Source organism: Aythya ferina (genome assembly GCF_964211825.1).
Source record: "Aythya ferina genome assembly, contig: HAP1_SCAFFOLD_692, whole genome shotgun sequence".
NCBI lineage: Eukaryota > Metazoa > Chordata > Aves > Anseriformes > Anatidae > Aythya > Aythya ferina.
Window position 1 is genome coordinate 1 of NW_028180980.1, and position 17830 is coordinate 17830.

At 59.8% G+C, this 17830-nt stretch overlaps 1 protein-coding gene across 1 annotated transcript in view; it reads left to right on the plus strand.

Annotated features, from left to right (window-relative positions):
- Positions 1-495: 495 nt before the first annotated feature.
- Positions 496-17830, plus strand: part of LOC311429346 (uncharacterized protein) — a gene marked incomplete at its 3' end in the record, with an annotated part of 31436 nt that continues 14101 nt past the window's right edge. The window contains 10 exon segments of the mRNA XM_084540436.1: positions 496-704; positions 1961-1990; positions 1992-2092; positions 3035-3155; positions 3934-7548; positions 9181-9375; positions 11302-11496; positions 13423-13617; positions 15523-15717; positions 17624-17818. Of these exon segments, the coding sequence (XP_084396562.1) occupies positions 510-704; positions 1961-1990; positions 1992-2092; positions 3035-3155; positions 3934-7548; positions 9181-9375; positions 11302-11496; positions 13423-13617; positions 15523-15717; positions 17624-17818 (5037 nt within the window). The 5' untranslated portion in view covers positions 496-509.

Sequence of the window (17830 nt, forward strand, 5' to 3'; positions counted from 1 at the left end):
GAGTTGTGCTATGGGGTCGCGCTATGGGATCCCACTATGGGATTCCCACTATGGGGTCGCACTATGGGGTCATGCTATGGGGTCATGCTATGGGGTTGTGCTATGGGGTGTGCTATGGGGTGTGCTATGGGGTGGGCTATGGGGTCGTTCTATGGGTCCCACTATGGGTCCCATTATGGGGTGGGCTATAGGGTGGGCTATGGGGTCACACTATGGGGTCATGCTATGGGATCCCACTATGGGGTCCCACTATGGGGTCCCACTATGGGGTGTTGTATGGGGCGGGCTATGGGGTCATGCTATGGGGTCATGCTATGGGGTCATGCTATGGGGTCCCACCATGGGGTGGGCTATGGGTCCCACTATGGGGTGTTCTATGGGGTCGCACTATGGGGTCGCGCTATGGGGTCGTGCTAAGGGATCCCGCTATGGGGTCGCGCTATGGGTCTGGCTCTGGGTCCGTGGGTCACTAGGGGGTCGCGCTATGGGGCGGGCTCTGGGGTCCCGCCATGGGTCTGACGGGGGTCCCCCAGGGCCCGCAGTGCGAGCGGTGCCGCCCGCTGTTTGTGGGGTCGGGGCGCGCCGGGGGCCGGTGCCGGCCGTGCCGCAGCTTCTGCCGCAACCGCGCCGACGTCTGCCTGGGCCGCCAGGACCTGGAGAGGGCACGGAGGGACCCCCAAAAATACCCCCTGGACCCCGCGCTGGTCAGTTTGGGGGGGTTATGGGGGGTGTGGGGGGGTGTGGGGGGGAGATGGAGGGGTTATGGGGGGATATGGGGGGGTATGGGGGGGGTTATGGGGGTTATGGGGGGGTATGGGGGGGTGTAGGGGGTTCTGGGGGGGTTATGGGGCACTATGGGGGGTTATGGGGGGGATATGGGGGGGTTAGGGGGGGATATGGGGGGGTATGGGGGGGTTATGGGGGGATATGGGGCACTATGGGGGGGTTATGGGGGGATATGGGGGGTATGGGGGGGTTATGGGGGGATATGGGGGAGGAGACCCCCAGAGATACCCCCTGGACCCCGTGCTGGTCAGCTGGGGGGGGTTATGGGGGGGAGTGGGGGGGATATGGGGGGGTTAGGGGGGGTTAGGGGGGGGATATGGGGGGGAGACCCCCAGAGATACCCCCTGGACCCCGCGCTGGTCAGTTTGGGGGGGTTGTGGGGGGTTATGGGGGGGTTATGGGGGGTTTGGGGGGGTTATGGGGGGTATATGGGGAGGTTATGGGGGGGTTATGGGGGGTTAGGGGGTGGTTGGGGGGGGAATAGGGGTGTTATGGGGGGATATGGGGGGGTGTAGGGGGGTTGTGGGGGGGTATGGGGGGTATATGGGGGGATTTGGGGGGGTTATGGGGAATATGGGGGGGTGTGGGGGTGTCTGGGGGGGTTATGGGGCACTGTGGGGGGTTATGGGGGGGTTGGGGGGTGGTTGGGAGGCACGGGGGGTGGTTATGGGGTGGGTGGGGGTCCCATGGGTCACTCTGGGTCACTCTGGGTCACTCTGGGTCACTCTAGGTCATTATGGGATGCCCGTAGCCCCCTATAGGGTGTCTGTGGCTCACTTATGGGGCAGCTATGGGGTAGCTGTGGGGCAGCCGTGGGTCGCTATGGGTCACTATGGGTCCCATGGGTCCCATGGGTCACTCTGGGTCACTCTGGGTCACTCTGGGTCACTCTGGGTCATTATGGGATGCCCGTAGCCCCCTATAGGGTGTCTGTGGCTCACTTCTGGGTCACTTCTGGGTCACTTATGGGGCAGCTATGGGGCAGCCATGGGTCGCATGGATCCCATGGGTCGCATGGGTCACTCTGGGTCACTCTGGGTCATTATGGGATGCCCATAGCCCCCCATAGGGTGTCTGTAGCCCCCTGTAGGTCCCTATGGGGTATCTGTGGGTCACTTATGGGGCAGCTATGGGGCAGCCGTGGGTCGCTATGGGTCGCTGTGGGTCCCTGCAGGTTCCGGGCTGGCTGGCGGCGGGGCCGAGCGGAGGCGGAGGCGGTGTGCGTGGGGTGCCGCGAGCACAGCGCGGGGGAGCGCTGCCAGGGCTGCGCCCCCGGCTTCTTCCTGCTGGGGGGGGCCTGCACCAGGTGGGGGGGGGGGGGGGAGAGGGGGGGGGGTGGGGGGGGTATGGGGGGGGTGGGGGGGGGTATGGGGGGGGTGGGGGGGGGATTGGGGGGTATGGGGGGGGTGGAGGGGGTGGGTGTGCAAGGGGTGAGTGTGCAAGGGGGTGGTGCAAGGGGAGAATTTGTAGGGGTGAGTGTGCAAGGGGTGGGTGTGCAAGAGGTGAGTGTGCAGGGGGTGAGTGTGCAAGGGGAAAATTTGTAGGGGGTGAGTGTGCAAGGGGTGAGTGTGGAAGAGGTGAGTGTGTAAGGGGTGAGTCTGCAATGGGTGATTGTGTAAGGGATGAGTGTGCAAGGGGTGGGCGTGCAAGGGGTGAGTGTGCAAGGGGTGAGCATGCAGGGAGTGGGTGTGCAAGGGGTGAGTGTGCAAGGAGTGAGTGTGCAAGGGGAGAATTTGTAGGGGGTGGGTGTGCCAGGGGTGGGTGTGCAAGGGGTGAGTGTGGAAGGGGTGAGTGTGGAAGAGGTGAGCGTGCAAGGGTGAGCGTGCAAGGGGTGAGCGTGCAAGGGGTGAGCGTGCAAGGGGTGATTGTGCACAGGGTCCTTGTACAAGGGGTGAGTGTGCAAGGGGTGAGTGTTCAGAGGGTGGGTGTGTGAGAGGTGATTGTGCAAGAGGTGGGCGTGCAAGGGGTGAGCGTGCAAGGGGTGAGTGTGCAAGGGGTGAGTGTGCAAGGGGTGATTGTGCAAGGGGTGAGTGTGCAAGAGGTAAGTGTGCAAGGGGTGAATGTGAAGGGGGTGAGTGTGCAAGGGGTGATTGTGCAAGGGGTGAGTGTGCAAGAGGTAAGTGTGCAAGGGGTGAATGTGAAGGGGGTGAGTGTGCAAGGGGTGAGCGTGCAGGGGGTGAGTCTGCAATGGGTGATTGTGTAAGGGATGAGTGTGCAAGGGGTGAGCGTGCAAGCCCCTCCCCCCCAGGTGCCAGTGCAACGGGCACGCGGCCACGTGCAGCGAGCTGGACGGCTCGGGGTGCCCCTGCCAGAACAACACCGAGACCGGAGCCTGCCCCGGGGACCGGAGAGACTGCTACCGGCACCAGGTCACCCCTGACCCCGTGACCCCGTGACCCCGTGACCCCGTGACCCCCTGACCCCAATGACCCCAATGACCCCGTGACCCTGTGACCCCATGTCCCCAATGTCCCAATGTCCCATCCCCAACCCCATATCCCACCAGGTCACCCCGTGACCCCCTGACCCTGTGATCCCATGACCCCATGACCCCGTGACCCCATGACCCCCTGACCCCAATGTCCCCGTGACCCCGTGACCCCGTGACCCCATGTCCCCAATGTCCCCAATGTCCCCATCCCAATCCCAATGTCCCATCCCCATGTCCCACCAGGTCACCCCCTGACCCTATGACCCTGTGACCCCATGACCCCAATGTCCCCATGTCCCATCCCCATGTCCCACCAGGTCACCCCCTGACCCCGTGACCCCGTGACCCCATGTCCCTAATGTCCCCATATCCCATCCCAATCCCAATCCCATTGTCCCCTCCCCAACTCCCCCCTCACCCCCCCATTCACCCCCCAACCTCCCCCATTCACCCCCCAAACCCCCAATTTTTCCCCCCACACCCCCCCCATTATATTTTCTCCCCCCCCCCAGTGCTCCAAATGCCACGACACCCCCCATACCCCCCCACCTCCCCCAATCACCCCCTCCCCACCCCCCCACACCCCCCATTCACCCCCATTCACCCCCCAACCTCCCCCATTCACCCCCCATTCACCCCCAAACCCCCAATTTTTTTCTCCCCCCCCATTTATTATTATTATTATTATTATTAATTTTTTCTCCCCCCCCCCGCAGTGCTCCAAGTGCCGCGACTCCTTCCACGGCCACCCGGTGGGGGGCCAGCAGTGCTACCGCCTGATGGCGGTGGAGCAGGAGTACTGCCTGGACCCCACCTCCCAAAATAATTGCTTCCACCCCCCCCAGCGCCGCCCCCTGGGGGCCGGCCGCACCGTCCTCTTCGGCGTCCAACCCAAATTCACCAACGTCGACATCCGCCTCACCTTGGACGTCACCTTCGGCGCCGTCGACCTCTTCGTCTCCACCTCCTACGACACCTTCGCCGTCGACGTCGAGCCCGGCACGGGGAGGCACTTGGTGCGGGTGCAGGCGGGGGGGGGTGGGGGGGGTGTCTTGGGGGGTGGGGGGGGTGTCGGGGGGAGTTTGGGGGCGTCCGGCGTTGGGGCTTCGAGCGTTGGGGCTTCGGGTGTTGGGTCATCCAACGTTGGGTCTTCCAATGTTGGGTCTTCGAGCGTTGGGTCTTCGGGTGTTGGGTCTTTGAGTTTTGGGTCATCCAACGTTGGGTCTACTAGTGATGGGGCGTCAAGTTTTGGGTCATCCAACGTTGGGTCTTCGGGTGTTGGGTCATCCAATGTTGGGTCTTCAAGTGTTGGGTCATCCGGTGTTGGGTCTTCAAGCGTTGGGTCTTCGGGTTTTGGGATATCCAATGTTGGGTCTTCGGGTGTTGGGTCATCCAATGTTGGGTCTTCGGGTGTTGAGTCATCCAACGTTGGGTCTTCAAGTTTGGGGACATCCAACGTTGGGTCTTCAAGCGTTGGGTCATCCAATGTTGGGTCTTCGGGTGTTGGGTCATCCAACGTTGGGTCTTCTAGCGATGGGGCGTCAAGTTTTGGGACATCCAATGTTGGGTCTTCAAGTGTTGGGTCATCCAACGTTGGGTCTTCGAGCGTTGGGTCTTCGGGTGTTGGGTCATCCAACGTTGGGTCTTCTAGCGATGGGGCGTCAAGTTTGGGGACATCCAATGTTGGGTCTTCAAGCGTTGGGACATCCAACGTTGGGTCTTCAAGCGTTGGGTCTTCGGGTTTTGGGATATCCAATGTTGGGTCTTCGGGTGTTGGGTCATCCAATGTTGGGTCTTCGGGTGTTGGGTCATCCAATGTTGGGTCTTCAAGCGTTGGGTCTTCGGGTGTTGGGTCTTCGGGTTTTGGGATATCCAACGTTGGGTCTTCGAGCGTTGAGTCACCCAACGTTGGGTCTTCAAGTGTTGGGTCATCCAACGTTGGGTCTTCGAGCGTTGGGTCTTCGGGTGTTGGGTCTCCAAATTTTGGGTCATCCAACGTTGGGTCTTCGAGTTTTGGGACACCCAACGTTGGGTCTTCGGGCGTTGGGTCTTTGAGTTTTGGGTCATCCAACGTTGGGTCCTCAACCCTTGGCCCTCCCAACGCCGCCCCCTCCAGCGCCGGGCCTTCCGCTGGTGCCTCTTCCACCCTTGGCTCTCCCAGCGCTGGGATTGGCTCCCCCAGCCTTGCCCCTCCCACTTTGGGCTCCTCCCACTTGGGCGCGCCCACCACCGACCCTTCCCGCAGCTCTTCCAACGTTGACCACCCCAACGTTGACCGCCCCAACGTTGACCGCCCCAACGCCGATTACCCCAAATTTGGCTCCGATTACCCCAAATTGGGCGCCGATTACCCCAAATTGGGCGCCGATTACCCCAAATTGGGCTCCGATTACCCCGATTTGGGCGCCGATTACCCCGATTTCGACTCTTCCGACCTTGACTACCCCAACTTTGGCTCTTCCAACGTCGATCCCTTCAACGTTGACTACCCCAACCTCGATTACCCCAATTTTGGCTCTCCCAACGGCGATTACCCCAATTTCGGCTCTTCCAACCTTGACTTCCCCAACGTTGACTCTTCCAACGTCGACTACCCCAATTACGGCTCGTCCACCGTTGACCGTCCCAACGTAGATTCCTCCACCGTTGGCCATCCCAACGCCGATTCCTCCACCGTTGGCCAACCCAACGTTGACTCCTCCACCGTTGGCCAACCCAACGTTGGCCACCCCAACGTTGGCTCTTCCAACGTTGACCACCCCAACGCCAACTCCTCCACCGTTGACCACCCCAACGCCGATGACTCTTCCAACGTTGACCGCCTCAACGTTGGCTCTTCCAATGTTGGCCATCCCAACGCCGATTCCTCTACCGTTGACCACCGCAACGCCGATTCCTCTACCGTTGACCACTCCAATGTTGATTTTGGCCATCCCAACGCCGACTCCTCCATCGTTGACCACCCAAATGTTGACTTTGGCCATCCCAACGCCGATTCCTCTACCGTTGGCCATCCCAAGGATGATTTTGGCCATCCCAATGTCGATTCTTCCACCGTTGACCATCGCAATGCCGATTTCTCAACCGTTGACCACCCCAACGCCGATTCCTCTACCGTTGGCCAACCCAACGTTGATTTTGGCCATCCCAATGCCGATTCCTCTACCGTTGGCCAACCCAATGTTGACTTTGGCCATCGCAATGCTGATTCCTCTACCGTTGACCACCCCAACGCCGATTCCTCTCCCGTTGACCATCCCAACGTTGACTTTGGCCATCGCAACGCCGATTCCTCTACCGTTGGCCATCGCAACGTTGATTTTGGCCATCCCAATGTTGATTTTGGCCATCCCAATGCCGATTCCTCTACCGTTGGCCAACCCAACGTTGACTTTGGCCATCCCAATGTTGATTTTGGCCATCCCAATGCCGATTCCTCTACCGTTGGCCAACCCAACGTTGATTTTGGCCATCGCAACGTCGATTTTGGCCATCGCAACGCCGATTCCTCCACCGTTGACCGCCGCAACGCCGCTTCCTCTCCCGTTGGCCAACCCACCGTTGACTTGGGCCACCGCAACGCCGCTTCCTCTCCCGTTGACCGCCCCCACGCCCCCTCCTCCGCCTCCCCCCGCCCCCCGCCCGCCCCCACGCCCCCGCCCTTGCGCGAAGAGCGGGCGTCCGGGCTGGTGACCTACGTGACGGTGCGGGAGCCGTGGTCGGCGCTGGTGGTGCGGGGGGTGCGGGACCGCCTGGTGCTCACCTACCCCCACCAGCTTCACCCCCTCAAGTCCACCCGCTTCTACCTGCTGGTGCTGGGCGCCGGCGAGGGCCCGGCGCAGGGGCTGCTCTTCTTCCGCCAGGACCAGGCCCACATCGACCTCTTCGTCTTCTTCTCCGTCTTCTTCTCCTGCTTCTTCCTCTTCCTCGCCCTCTGCGTCCTCCTCTGGAAGGCCAAGCAGGGGGTGGACGCCCACCACGAGCAGCGCCGGCACCTGCAGGAGATGACCAAGATGGCCAGCCGCCCCTTCGCCAAGGTCACCGTGGTGTTCGAGCGGGGGCCGCGGACCCCCCCCCCGAACCGGGCGCCCCCGCCCCCCCCCCCCCCGAAACGCCCCCTCCTCATCCTGGCTGCAGCCCCCCCCCCAGCGCCGTCCGTGGGGCCGCTGACGCTGGAGCCCACCGAGGACGGGGGGGCCGCCGTGGCCACGCTGCTGCTGCAGCTGCCGGGGGGGGGCAGGGGGGCGGGGGGGGGCCGGGCGGCGCTGGCGTCGGGGCTGGTGGCGATGAGGGGGGGGGGGCTGGGGGTGGGGGTGGGGGTGGGAGTAGGGGTAGGGGTTAGAAAGGGGGGTGGGGCGGAGATGGTGTGAGGGGGGGGGCTAAAGTGGGAGGGTATGGGGGGGAATGGGAAAATTGGGAAAAAATGGGAAAAATGGGAAAATTGGGAAAATTGGGGGAAAAATGGGAAAAAATGGGAAAATTGGGAAAAAAATGGGAAAATTGGGAAAAAATTGAAAAATTGGGAAAATGGGGAAAATTTGGGGAAAATTGGGAAAATTTGGGGAAAATTTGGGAAAATTTGGGGGAAATTTGGAGAAAATGGGAAAATTTGGGAAATTTGGGCAAAATTGTCAAAAATTGGGAAAATTGGGAAAAATGGCAGAAATTGGGAAAATTTGGGGAAAATTGGGGGAAAAATGGCGAAAAAATGAAGGAAATGGGAAAAAATAGGAAAATGGGCAAATCGGGAAAAAATTGGAGGAAATGGGAAAAATTGCGAAAATTTGGGGAAAACTGGGGTGAAATTGGAAGAAATGGGAAAATTGGGGTGAAATTGGAGGAAATAGGGGAAGTGGGAAAACTGGGGTGAAATTGGGTTGAAATTGGAAGAAATGGCAAAAATGGGGAAAATTGGGGTCAAATCGGGAAAATTGGAGGTGGGGGAGCTGTGGGGCGCTGCCCCCCCCCATGGGGCTGGGGGGGTGTGAATAAATGGGGTCTGCCCCCCAAGTGGATTTTGGGCTGAGTCTGTGCTTTTTGGGGAGTGGAGCTGTGGGGCGGGGGTTGGGGGGCGCTATGGGGCAGGGGTTATGCCCTGGCCTCACATCCATGGGTCCCAGCCCGAAATCTATGGGTCCGAGCCTGAAATCCATTGCTTCCAGCCCCACATCTATGGGTCCCAGCCGCAAATCCATGGGTCCCAGCCCCAAATCCATGGGTCCCAAGGCAAATCAATGGCTCCCAGCCCGAAATCTATGGGTCTGAGCCCGAAACCCATGGCTCCCAGCTCCACATCCATGGGTCCCAGCCCCACATCTATGGGTCCCAGCCCGAAATCTATGGGTCCGAGCCTGAAATCCATGGGTCCGAGCCTGAAATCCATGGGTCCCAGCCCCAAATCTATGGGTCCCAGCCCCACATTTCTGGGATTCAGTGGAAGTCTATGGGTCTGAGCCCCAAATCTGTGGGTCCGAGCCCCAAATCCATGGCTCCCAGCCTGAAATCTATGGGTCTGAGCCCGAAACCCATGGCTCCCAGCCCCCATCCATGGCTTCCAGCCCCAAATCCATGGGTCCCAGCCCCAAATCCATGGGTCCCAGCCCTAAATCCATGGCTCCCAAGGCAAATCCATTGCTCCCAGCCCCACATCCATGGCTCCCAGCCCCAAATCCATGGGTCCCAGCCACACATCCATGGTTTCCAGCCCCAAATCCATGGGTCCCAAGGCAAATCCATTGCTCCCAGCCCCAAATCCATGGGTCCCAGCCCCAAATCCATGGGTCCCAGCCCCACATCCATGGGTCCCAGCCCCAAATCCATGGGTCCCAAGGCAAATCAATGGCTCCCAGCCCCACATCTATGGCTCCCAGCCCCCACCCATGGCTCCCAGCCCCCACCCATGGCTCCCAGCCCCCACCCATGGCTCCCAGCCCCACACTTGTGGGTCCCAGCCCCCCTCGCAGGGGCTGCTCTTCTTCCGCCAGGACCAGGCCCACATCGACCTCTTCGTCTTCTTCTCCGTCTTCTTCTCCTGCTTCTTCCTCTTCCTCGCCCTCTGCGTCCTCCTCTGGAAGGCCAAGCAGGGGGTGGACGCCCACCACGAGCAGCGCCGGCACCTGCAGGAGATGACCAAGATGGCCAGCCGCCCCTTCGCCAAGGTCACCGTGGTGTTCGAGCGGGGGCCGCGGACCCCCCCCCCGAACCGGGCGCCCCCGCCCCCCCCCCCCCCGAAACGCCCCCTCCTCATCCTGGCTGCAGCCCCCCCCCCAGCGCCGTCCGTGGGGCCGCTGACGCTGGAGCCCACCGAGGACGGGGGGGCCGCCGTGGCCACGCTGCTGCTGCAGCTGCCGGGGGGGGGCAGGGGGTGGGGGGGGGGCCGGGCGGCGCTGGCGTCGGGGCTGGTGGCGATGAGGGGGGGGGGGCTGGGGGTGGGGGTGGGGGTGGGAGTAGGGGTAGGGGTTAGAAAGGGGGGTGGGGCGGAGATGGTGTGAGGGGGGGGGCTAAAGTGGGAGGGTATGGGGGGGAATGGGAAAATTGGGAAAAAATGGGAAAAATGGGAAAATTGGGAAAATTGGGGGAAAAATGGGAAAAAATGGGAAAATTGGGAAAAAAATGGGAAAATTGGGAAAAAATTGAAAAATTGGGAAAATGGGGAAAATTTGGGGAAAATTGGGAAAATTTGGGGAAAATTTGGGAAAATTTGGGGGAAATTTGGAGAAAATGGGAAAATTTGGGAAATTTGGGCAAAATTGTCAAAAATTGGGAAAATTGGGAAAAATGGCAGAAATTGGGAAAATTTGGGGAAAATTGGGGGAAAAATGGCGAAAAAATGAAGGAAATGGGAAAAAATAGGAAAATGGGCAAATCGGGAAAAAATTGGAGGAAATGGGAAAAATTGCGAAAATTTGGGGAAAACTGGGGTGAAATTGGAAGAAATGGGAAAATTGGGGTGAAATTGGAGGAAATAGGGGAAGTGGGAAAACTGGGGTGAAATTGGGTTGAAATTGGAAGAAATGGCAAAAATGGGGAAAATTGGGGTCAAATCGGGAAAATTGGAGGTGGGGGAGCTGTGGGGCGCTGCCCCCCCCCATGGGGCTGGGGGGGTGTGAATAAATGGGGTCTGCCCCCCAAGTGGATTTTGGGCTGAGTCTGTGCTTTTTGGGGAGTGGAGCTGTGGGGCGGGGGTTGGGGGGCGCTATGGGGCAGGGGTTATGCCCTGGCCTCACATCCATGGGTCCCAGCCCGAAATCTATGGGTCCGAGCCTGAAATCCATTGCTTCCAGCCCCACATCTATGGGTCCCAGCCGCAAATCCATGGGTCCCAGCCCCAAATCCATGGGTCCCAAGGCAAATCAATGGCTCCCAGCCCGAAATCTATGGGTCTGAGCCCGAAACCCATGGCTCCCAGCTCCACATCCATGGGTCCCAGCCCCACATCTATGGGTCCCAGCCCGAAATCTATGGGTCCGAGCCTGAAATCCATGGGTCCGAGCCTGAAATCCATGGGTCCCAGCCCCAAATCTATGGGTCCCAGCCCCACATTTCTGGGATTCAGTGGAAGTCTATGGGTCTGAGCCCCAAATCTGTGGGTCCGAGCCCCAAATCCATGGCTCCCAGCCTGAAATCTATGGGTCTGAGCCCGAAACCCATGGCTCCCAGCCCCCATCCATGGCTTCCAGCCCCAAATCCATGGGTCCCAGCCCCAAATCCATGGGTCCCAGCCCTAAATCCATGGCTCCCAAGGCAAATCCATTGCTCCCAGCCCCACATCCATGGCTCCCAGCCCCAAATCCATGGGTCCCAGCCACACATCCATGGTTTCCAGCCCCAAATCCATGGGTCCCAAGGCAAATCCATTGCTCCCAGCCCCAAATCCATGGGTCCCAGCCCCAAATCCATGGGTCCCAGCCCCACATCCATGGGTCCCAGCCCCAAATCCATGGGTCCCAAGGCAAATCAATGGCTCCCAGCCCCACATCTATGGCTCCCAGCCCCCACCCATGGCTCCCAGCCCCCACCCATGGCTCCCAGCCCCCACCCATGGCTCCCAGCCCCACACTTGTGGGTCCCAGCCCCCCTCGCAGGGGCTGCTCTTCTTCCGCCAGGACCAGGCCCACATCGACCTCTTCGTCTTCTTCTCCGTCTTCTTCTCCTGCTTCTTCCTCTTCCTCGCCCTCTGCGTCCTCCTCTGGAAGGCCAAGCAGGGGGTGGACGCCCACCACGAGCAGCGCCGGCACCTGCAGGAGATGACCAAGATGGCCAGCCGCCCCTTCGCCAAGGTCACCGTGGTGTTCGAGCGGGGGCCGCGGACCCCCCCCCCGAACCGGGCGCCCCCGCCCCCCCCCCCCCCGAAACGCCCCCTCCTCATCCTGGCTGCAGCCCCCCCCCCAGCGCCGTCCGTGGGGCCGCTGACGCTGGAGCCCACCGAGGACGGGGGGGCCGCCGTGGCCACGCTGCTGCTGCAGCTGCCGGGGGGGGGCAGGGGGTGGGGGGGGGGCCGGGCGGCGCTGGCGTCGGGGCTGGTGGCGATGAGGGGGGGGGGGCTGGGGGTGGGGGTGGGGGTGGGAGTAGGGGTAGGGGTTAGAAAGGGGGGTGGGGCGGAGATGGTGTGAGGGGGGGGGCTAAAGTGGGAGGGTATGGGGGGGAATGGGAAAATTGGGAAAAAATGGGAAAAATGGGAAAATTGGGAAAATTGGGGGAAAAATGGGAAAAAATGGGAAAATTGGGAAAAAAATGGGAAAATTGGGAAAAAATTGAAAAATTGGGAAAATGGGGAAAATTTGGGGAAAATTGGGAAAATTTGGGGAAAATTTGGGAAAATTTGGGGGAAATTTGGAGAAAATGGGAAAATTTGGGAAATTTGGGCAAAATTGTCAAAAATTGGGAAAATTGGGAAAAATGGCAGAAATTGGGAAAATTTGGGGAAAATTGGGGGAAAAATGGCGAAAAAATGAAGGAAATGGGAAAAAATAGGAAAATGGGCAAATCGGGAAAAAATTGGAGGAAATGGGAAAAATTGCGAAAATTTGGGGAAAACTGGGGTGAAATTGGAAGAAATGGGAAAATTGGGGTGAAATTGGAGGAAATAGGGGAAGTGGGAAAACTGGGGTGAAATTGGGTTGAAATTGGAAGAAATGGCAAAAATGGGGAAAATTGGGGTCAAATCGGGAAAATTGGAGGTGGGGGAGCTGTGGGGCGCTGCCCCCCCCCATGGGGCTGGGGGGGTGTGAATAAATGGGGTCTGCCCCCCAAGTGGATTTTGGGCTGAGTCTGTGCTTTTTGGGGAGTGGAGCTGTGGGGCGGGGGTTGGGGGGCGCTATGGGGCAGGGGTTATGCCCTGGCCTCACATCCATGGGTCCCAGCCCGAAATCTATGGGTCCGAGCCTGAAATCCATTGCTTCCAGCCCCACATCTATGGGTCCCAGCCGCAAATCCATGGGTCCCAGCCCCAAATCCATGGGTCCCAAGGCAAATCAATGGCTCCCAGCCCGAAATCTATGGGTCTGAGCCCGAAACCCATGGCTCCCAGCTCCACATCCATGGGTCCCAGCCCCACATCTATGGGTCCCAGCCCGAAATCTATGGGTCCGAGCCTGAAATCCATGGGTCCGAGCCTGAAATCCATGGGTCCCAGCCCCAAATCTATGGGTCCCAGCCCCACATTTCTGGGATTCAGTGGAAGTCTATGGGTCTGAGCCCCAAATCTGTGGGTCCGAGCCCCAAATCCATGGCTCCCAGCCTGAAATCTATGGGTCTGAGCCCGAAACCCATGGCTCCCAGCCCCCATCCATGGCTTCCAGCCCCAAATCCATGGGTCCCAGCCCCAAATCCATGGGTCCCAGCCCTAAATCCATGGCTCCCAAGGCAAATCCATTGCTCCCAGCCCCACATCCATGGCTCCCAGCCCCAAATCCATGGGTCCCAGCCACACATCCATGGTTTCCAGCCCCAAATCCATGGGTCCCAAGGCAAATCCATTGCTCCCAGCCCCAAATCCATGGGTCCCAGCCCCAAATCCATGGGTCCCAGCCCCACATCCATGGGTCCCAGCCCCAAATCCATGGGTCCCAAGGCAAATCAATGGCTCCCAGCCCCACATCTATGGCTCCCAGCCCCCACCCATGGCTCCCAGCCCCCACCCATGGCTCCCAGCCCCCACCCATGGCTCCCAGCCCCACACTTGTGGGTCCCAGCCCCCCTCGCAGGGGCTGCTCTTCTTCCGCCAGGACCAGGCCCACATCGACCTCTTCGTCTTCTTCTCCGTCTTCTTCTCCTGCTTCTTCCTCTTCCTCGCCCTCTGCGTCCTCCTCTGGAAGGCCAAGCAGGGGGTGGACGCCCACCACGAGCAGCGCCGGCACCTGCAGGAGATGACCAAGATGGCCAGCCGCCCCTTCGCCAAGGTCACCGTGGTGTTCGAGCGGGGGCCGCGGACCCCCCCCCCGAACCGGGCGCCCCCGCCCCCCCCCCCCCCGAAACGCCCCCTCCTCATCCTGGCTGCAGCCCCCCCCCCAGCGCCGTCCGTGGGGCCGCTGACGCTGGAGCCCACCGAGGACGGGGGGGCCGCCGTGGCCACGCTGCTGCTGCAGCTGCCGGGGGGGGGCAGGGGGTGGGGGGGGGGCCGGGCGGCGCTGGCGTCGGGGCTGGTGGCGATGAGGGGGGGGGGGCTGGGGGTGGGGGTGGGGGTGGGAGTAGGGGTAGGGGTTAGAAAGGGGGGTGGGGCGGAGATGGTGTGAGGGGGGGGGCTAAAGTGGGAGGGTATGGGGGGGAATGGGAAAATTGGGAAAAAATGGGAAAAATGGGAAAATTGGGAAAATTGGGGGAAAAATGGGAAAAAATGGGAAAATTGGGAAAAAAATGGGAAAATTGGGAAAAAATTGAAAAATTGGGAAAATGGGGAAAATTTGGGGAAAATTGGGAAAATTTGGGGAAAATTTGGGAAAATTTGGGGGAAATTTGGAGAAAATGGGAAAATTTGGGAAATTTGGGCAAAATTGTCAAAAATTGGGAAAATTGGGAAAAATGGCAGAAATTGGGAAAATTTGGGGAAAATTGGGGGAAAAATGGCGAAAAAATGAAGGAAATGGGAAAAAATAGGAAAATGGGCAAATCGGGAAAAAATTGGAGGAAATGGGAAAAATTGCGAAAATTTGGGGAAAACTGGGGTGAAATTGGAAGAAATGGGAAAATTGGGGTGAAATTGGAGGAAATAGGGGAAGTGGGAAAACTGGGGTGAAATTGGGTTGAAATTGGAAGAAATGGCAAAAATGGGGAAAATTGGGGTCAAATCGGGAAAATTGGAGGTGGGGGAGCTGTGGGGCGCTGCCCCCCCCCATGGGGCTGGGGGGGTGTGAATAAATGGGGTCTGCCCCCCAAGTGGATTTTGGGCTGAGTCTGTGCTTTTTGGGGAGTGGAGCTGTGGGGCGGGGGTTGGGGGGCGCTATGGGGCAGGGGTTATGCCCTGGCCTCACATCCATGGGTCCCAGCCCGAAATCTATGGGTCCGAGCCTGAAATCCATTGCTTCCAGCCCCACATCCATGGGTCCCAGCCCCAAATCCATGGGTCCCAAGGCAAATCAATGGCTCCCAGCCCGAAATCTATGGGTCTGAGCCCGAAACCCATGGCTCCCAGCTCCACATCCATGGGTCCCAGCCCCACATCTATGGGTCCCAGCCCGAAATCTATGGGTCCGAGCCTGAAATCCATGGGTCCGAGCCTGAAATCCATGGGTCCCAGCCCCAAATCTATGGGTCCCAGCCCCACATTTCTGGGATTCAGTGGAAGTCTATGGGTCTGAGCCCCAAATCTGTGGGTCCGAGCCCCAAATCCATGGCTCCCAGCCTGAAATCTATGGGTCTGAGCCCGAAACCCATGGCTCCCAGCCCCCATCCATGGCTTCCAGCCCCAAATCCATGGGTCCCAGCCCCAAATCCATGGGTCCCAGCCCTAAATCCATGGCTCCCAAGGCAAATCCATTGCTCCCAGCCCCACATCCATGGCTCCCAGCCCCAAATCCATGGGTCCCAGCCACACATCCATGGTTTCCAGCCCCAAATCCATGGGTCCCAAGGCAAATCCATTGCTCCCAGCCCCAAATCCATGGGTCCCAGCCCCAAATCCATGGGTCCCAGCCCCACATCCATGGGTCCCAGCCCCAAATCCATGGGTCCCAAGGCAAATCAATGGCTCCCAGCCCCACATCTATGGCTCCCAGCCCCCACCCATGGCTCCCAGCCCCCACCCATGGCTCCCAGCCCCCACCCATGGCTCCCAGCCCCACACTTGTGGGTCCCAGCCCCCCTCGCAGGGGCTGCTCTTCTTCCGCCAGGACCAGGCCCACATCGACCTCTTCGTCTTCTTCTCCGTCTTCTTCTCCTGCTTCTTCCTCTTCCTCGCCCTCTGCGTCCTCCTCTGGAAGGCCAAGCAGGGGGTGGACGCCCACCACGAGCAGCGCCGGCACCTGCAGGAGATGACCAAGATGGCCAGCCGCCCCTTCGCCAAGGTCACCGTGGTGTTCGAGCGGGGGCCGCGGACCCCCCCCCCGAACCGGGCGCCCCCGCCCCCCCCCCCCCCGAAACGCCCCCTCCTCATCCTGGCTGCAGCCCCCCCCCCAGCGCCGTCCGTGGGGCCGCTGACGCTGGAGCCCACCGAGGACGGGGGGGCCGCCGTGGCCACGCTGCTGCTGCAGCTGCCGGGGGGGGGCAGGGGGTGGGGGGGGGGCCGGGCGGCGCTGGCGTCGGGGCTGGTGGCGATGAGGGGGGGGGGGCTGGGGGTGGGGGTGGGGGTGGGAGTAGGGGTAGGGGTTAGAAAGGGGGGTGGGGCGGAGATGGTGTGAGGGGGGGGGCTAAAGTGGGAGGGTATGGGGGGGAATGGGAAAATTGGGAAAAAATGGGAAAAATGGGAAAATTGGGAAAATTGGGGGAAAAATGGGAAAAAATGGGAAAATTGGGAAAAAAATGGGAAAATTGGGAAAAAATTGAAAAATTGGGAAAATGGGGAAAATTTGGGGAAAATTGGGAAAATTTGGGGAAAATTTGGGAAAATTTGGGGGAAATTTGGAGAAAATGGGAAAATTTGGGAAATTTGGGCAAAATTGTCAAAAATTGGGAAAATTGGGAAAAATGGCAGAAATTGGGAAAATTTGGGGAAAATTGGGGGAAAAATGGCGAAAAAATGAAGGAAATGGGAAAAAATAGGAAAATGGGCAAATCGGGAAAAAATTGGAGGAAATGGGAAAAATTGCGAAAATTTGGGGAAAACTGGGGTGAAATTGGAAGAAATGGGAAAATTGGGGTGAAATTGGAGGAAATAGGGGAAGTGGGAAAACTGGGGTGAAATTGGGTTGAAATTGGAAGAAATGGCAAAAATGGGGAAAATTGGGGTCAAATCGGGAAAATTGGAGGTGGGGGAGCTGTGGGGCGCTGCCCCCCCCCATGGGGCTGGGGGGGTGTGAATAAATGGGGTCTGCCCCCCAAGTGGATTTTGGGCTGAGTCTGTGCTTTTTGGGGAGTGGAGCTGTGGGGCGGGGGTTGGGGGGCGCTATGGGGCAGGGGTTATGCCCTGGCCTCACATCCATGGGTCCCAGCCCGAAATCTATGGGTCCGAGCCTGAAATCCATTGCTTCCAGCCCCACATCTATGGGTCCCAGCCGCAAATCCATGGGTCCCAGCCCCAAATCCATGGGTCCCAAGGCAAATCAATGGCTCCCAGCCCGAAATCTATGGGTCTGAGCCCGAAACCCATGGCTCCCAGCTCCACATCCATGGGTCCCAGCCCCACATCTATGGGTCCCAGCCCGAAATCTATGGGTCCGAGCCTGAAATCCATGGGTCCGAGCCTGAAATCCATGGGTCCCAGCCCCAAATCTATGGGTCCCAGCCCCACATTTCTGGGATTCAGTGGAAGTCTATGGGTCTGAGCCCCAAATCTGTGGGTCCGAGCCCCAAATCCATGGCTCCCAGCCTGAAATCTATGGGTCTGAGCCCGAAACCCATGGCTCCCAGCCCCCATCCATGGCTTCCAGCCCCAAATCCATGGGTCCCAGCCCCAAATCCATGGGTCCCAGCCCTAAATCCATGGCTCCCAAGGCAAATCCATTGCTCCCAGCCCCACATCCATGGCTCCCAGCCCCAAATCCATGGGTCCCAGCCACACATCCATGGTTTCCAGCCCCAAATCTATGGGTCCCAGCCCCAAATCCATGGGTCCCAGCCCCAAATCCATGGGTCCCAGCCCCACATCCATGGGTCCCAGCCCCAAATCCATGGGTCCCAAGGCAAATCAATGGCTCCCAGCCCCACATCTATGGCTCCCAGCCCCCACCCATGGCTCCCAGCCCCCACCCATGGCTCCCAGCCCCCACCCATGGCTCCCAGCCCCACACTTGTGGGTCCCAGCCCCCCTCGCAGGGGCTGCTCTTCTTCCGCCAGGACCAGGCCCACATCGACCTCTTCGTCTTCTTCTCCGTCTTCTTCTCCTGCTTCTTCCTCTTCCTCGCCCTCTGCGTCCTCCTCTGGAAGGCCAAGCAGGGGGTGGACGCCCACCACGAGCAGCGCCGGCACCTGCAGGAGATGACCAAGATGGCCAGCCGCCCCTTCGCCAAGGTCACCGTGGTG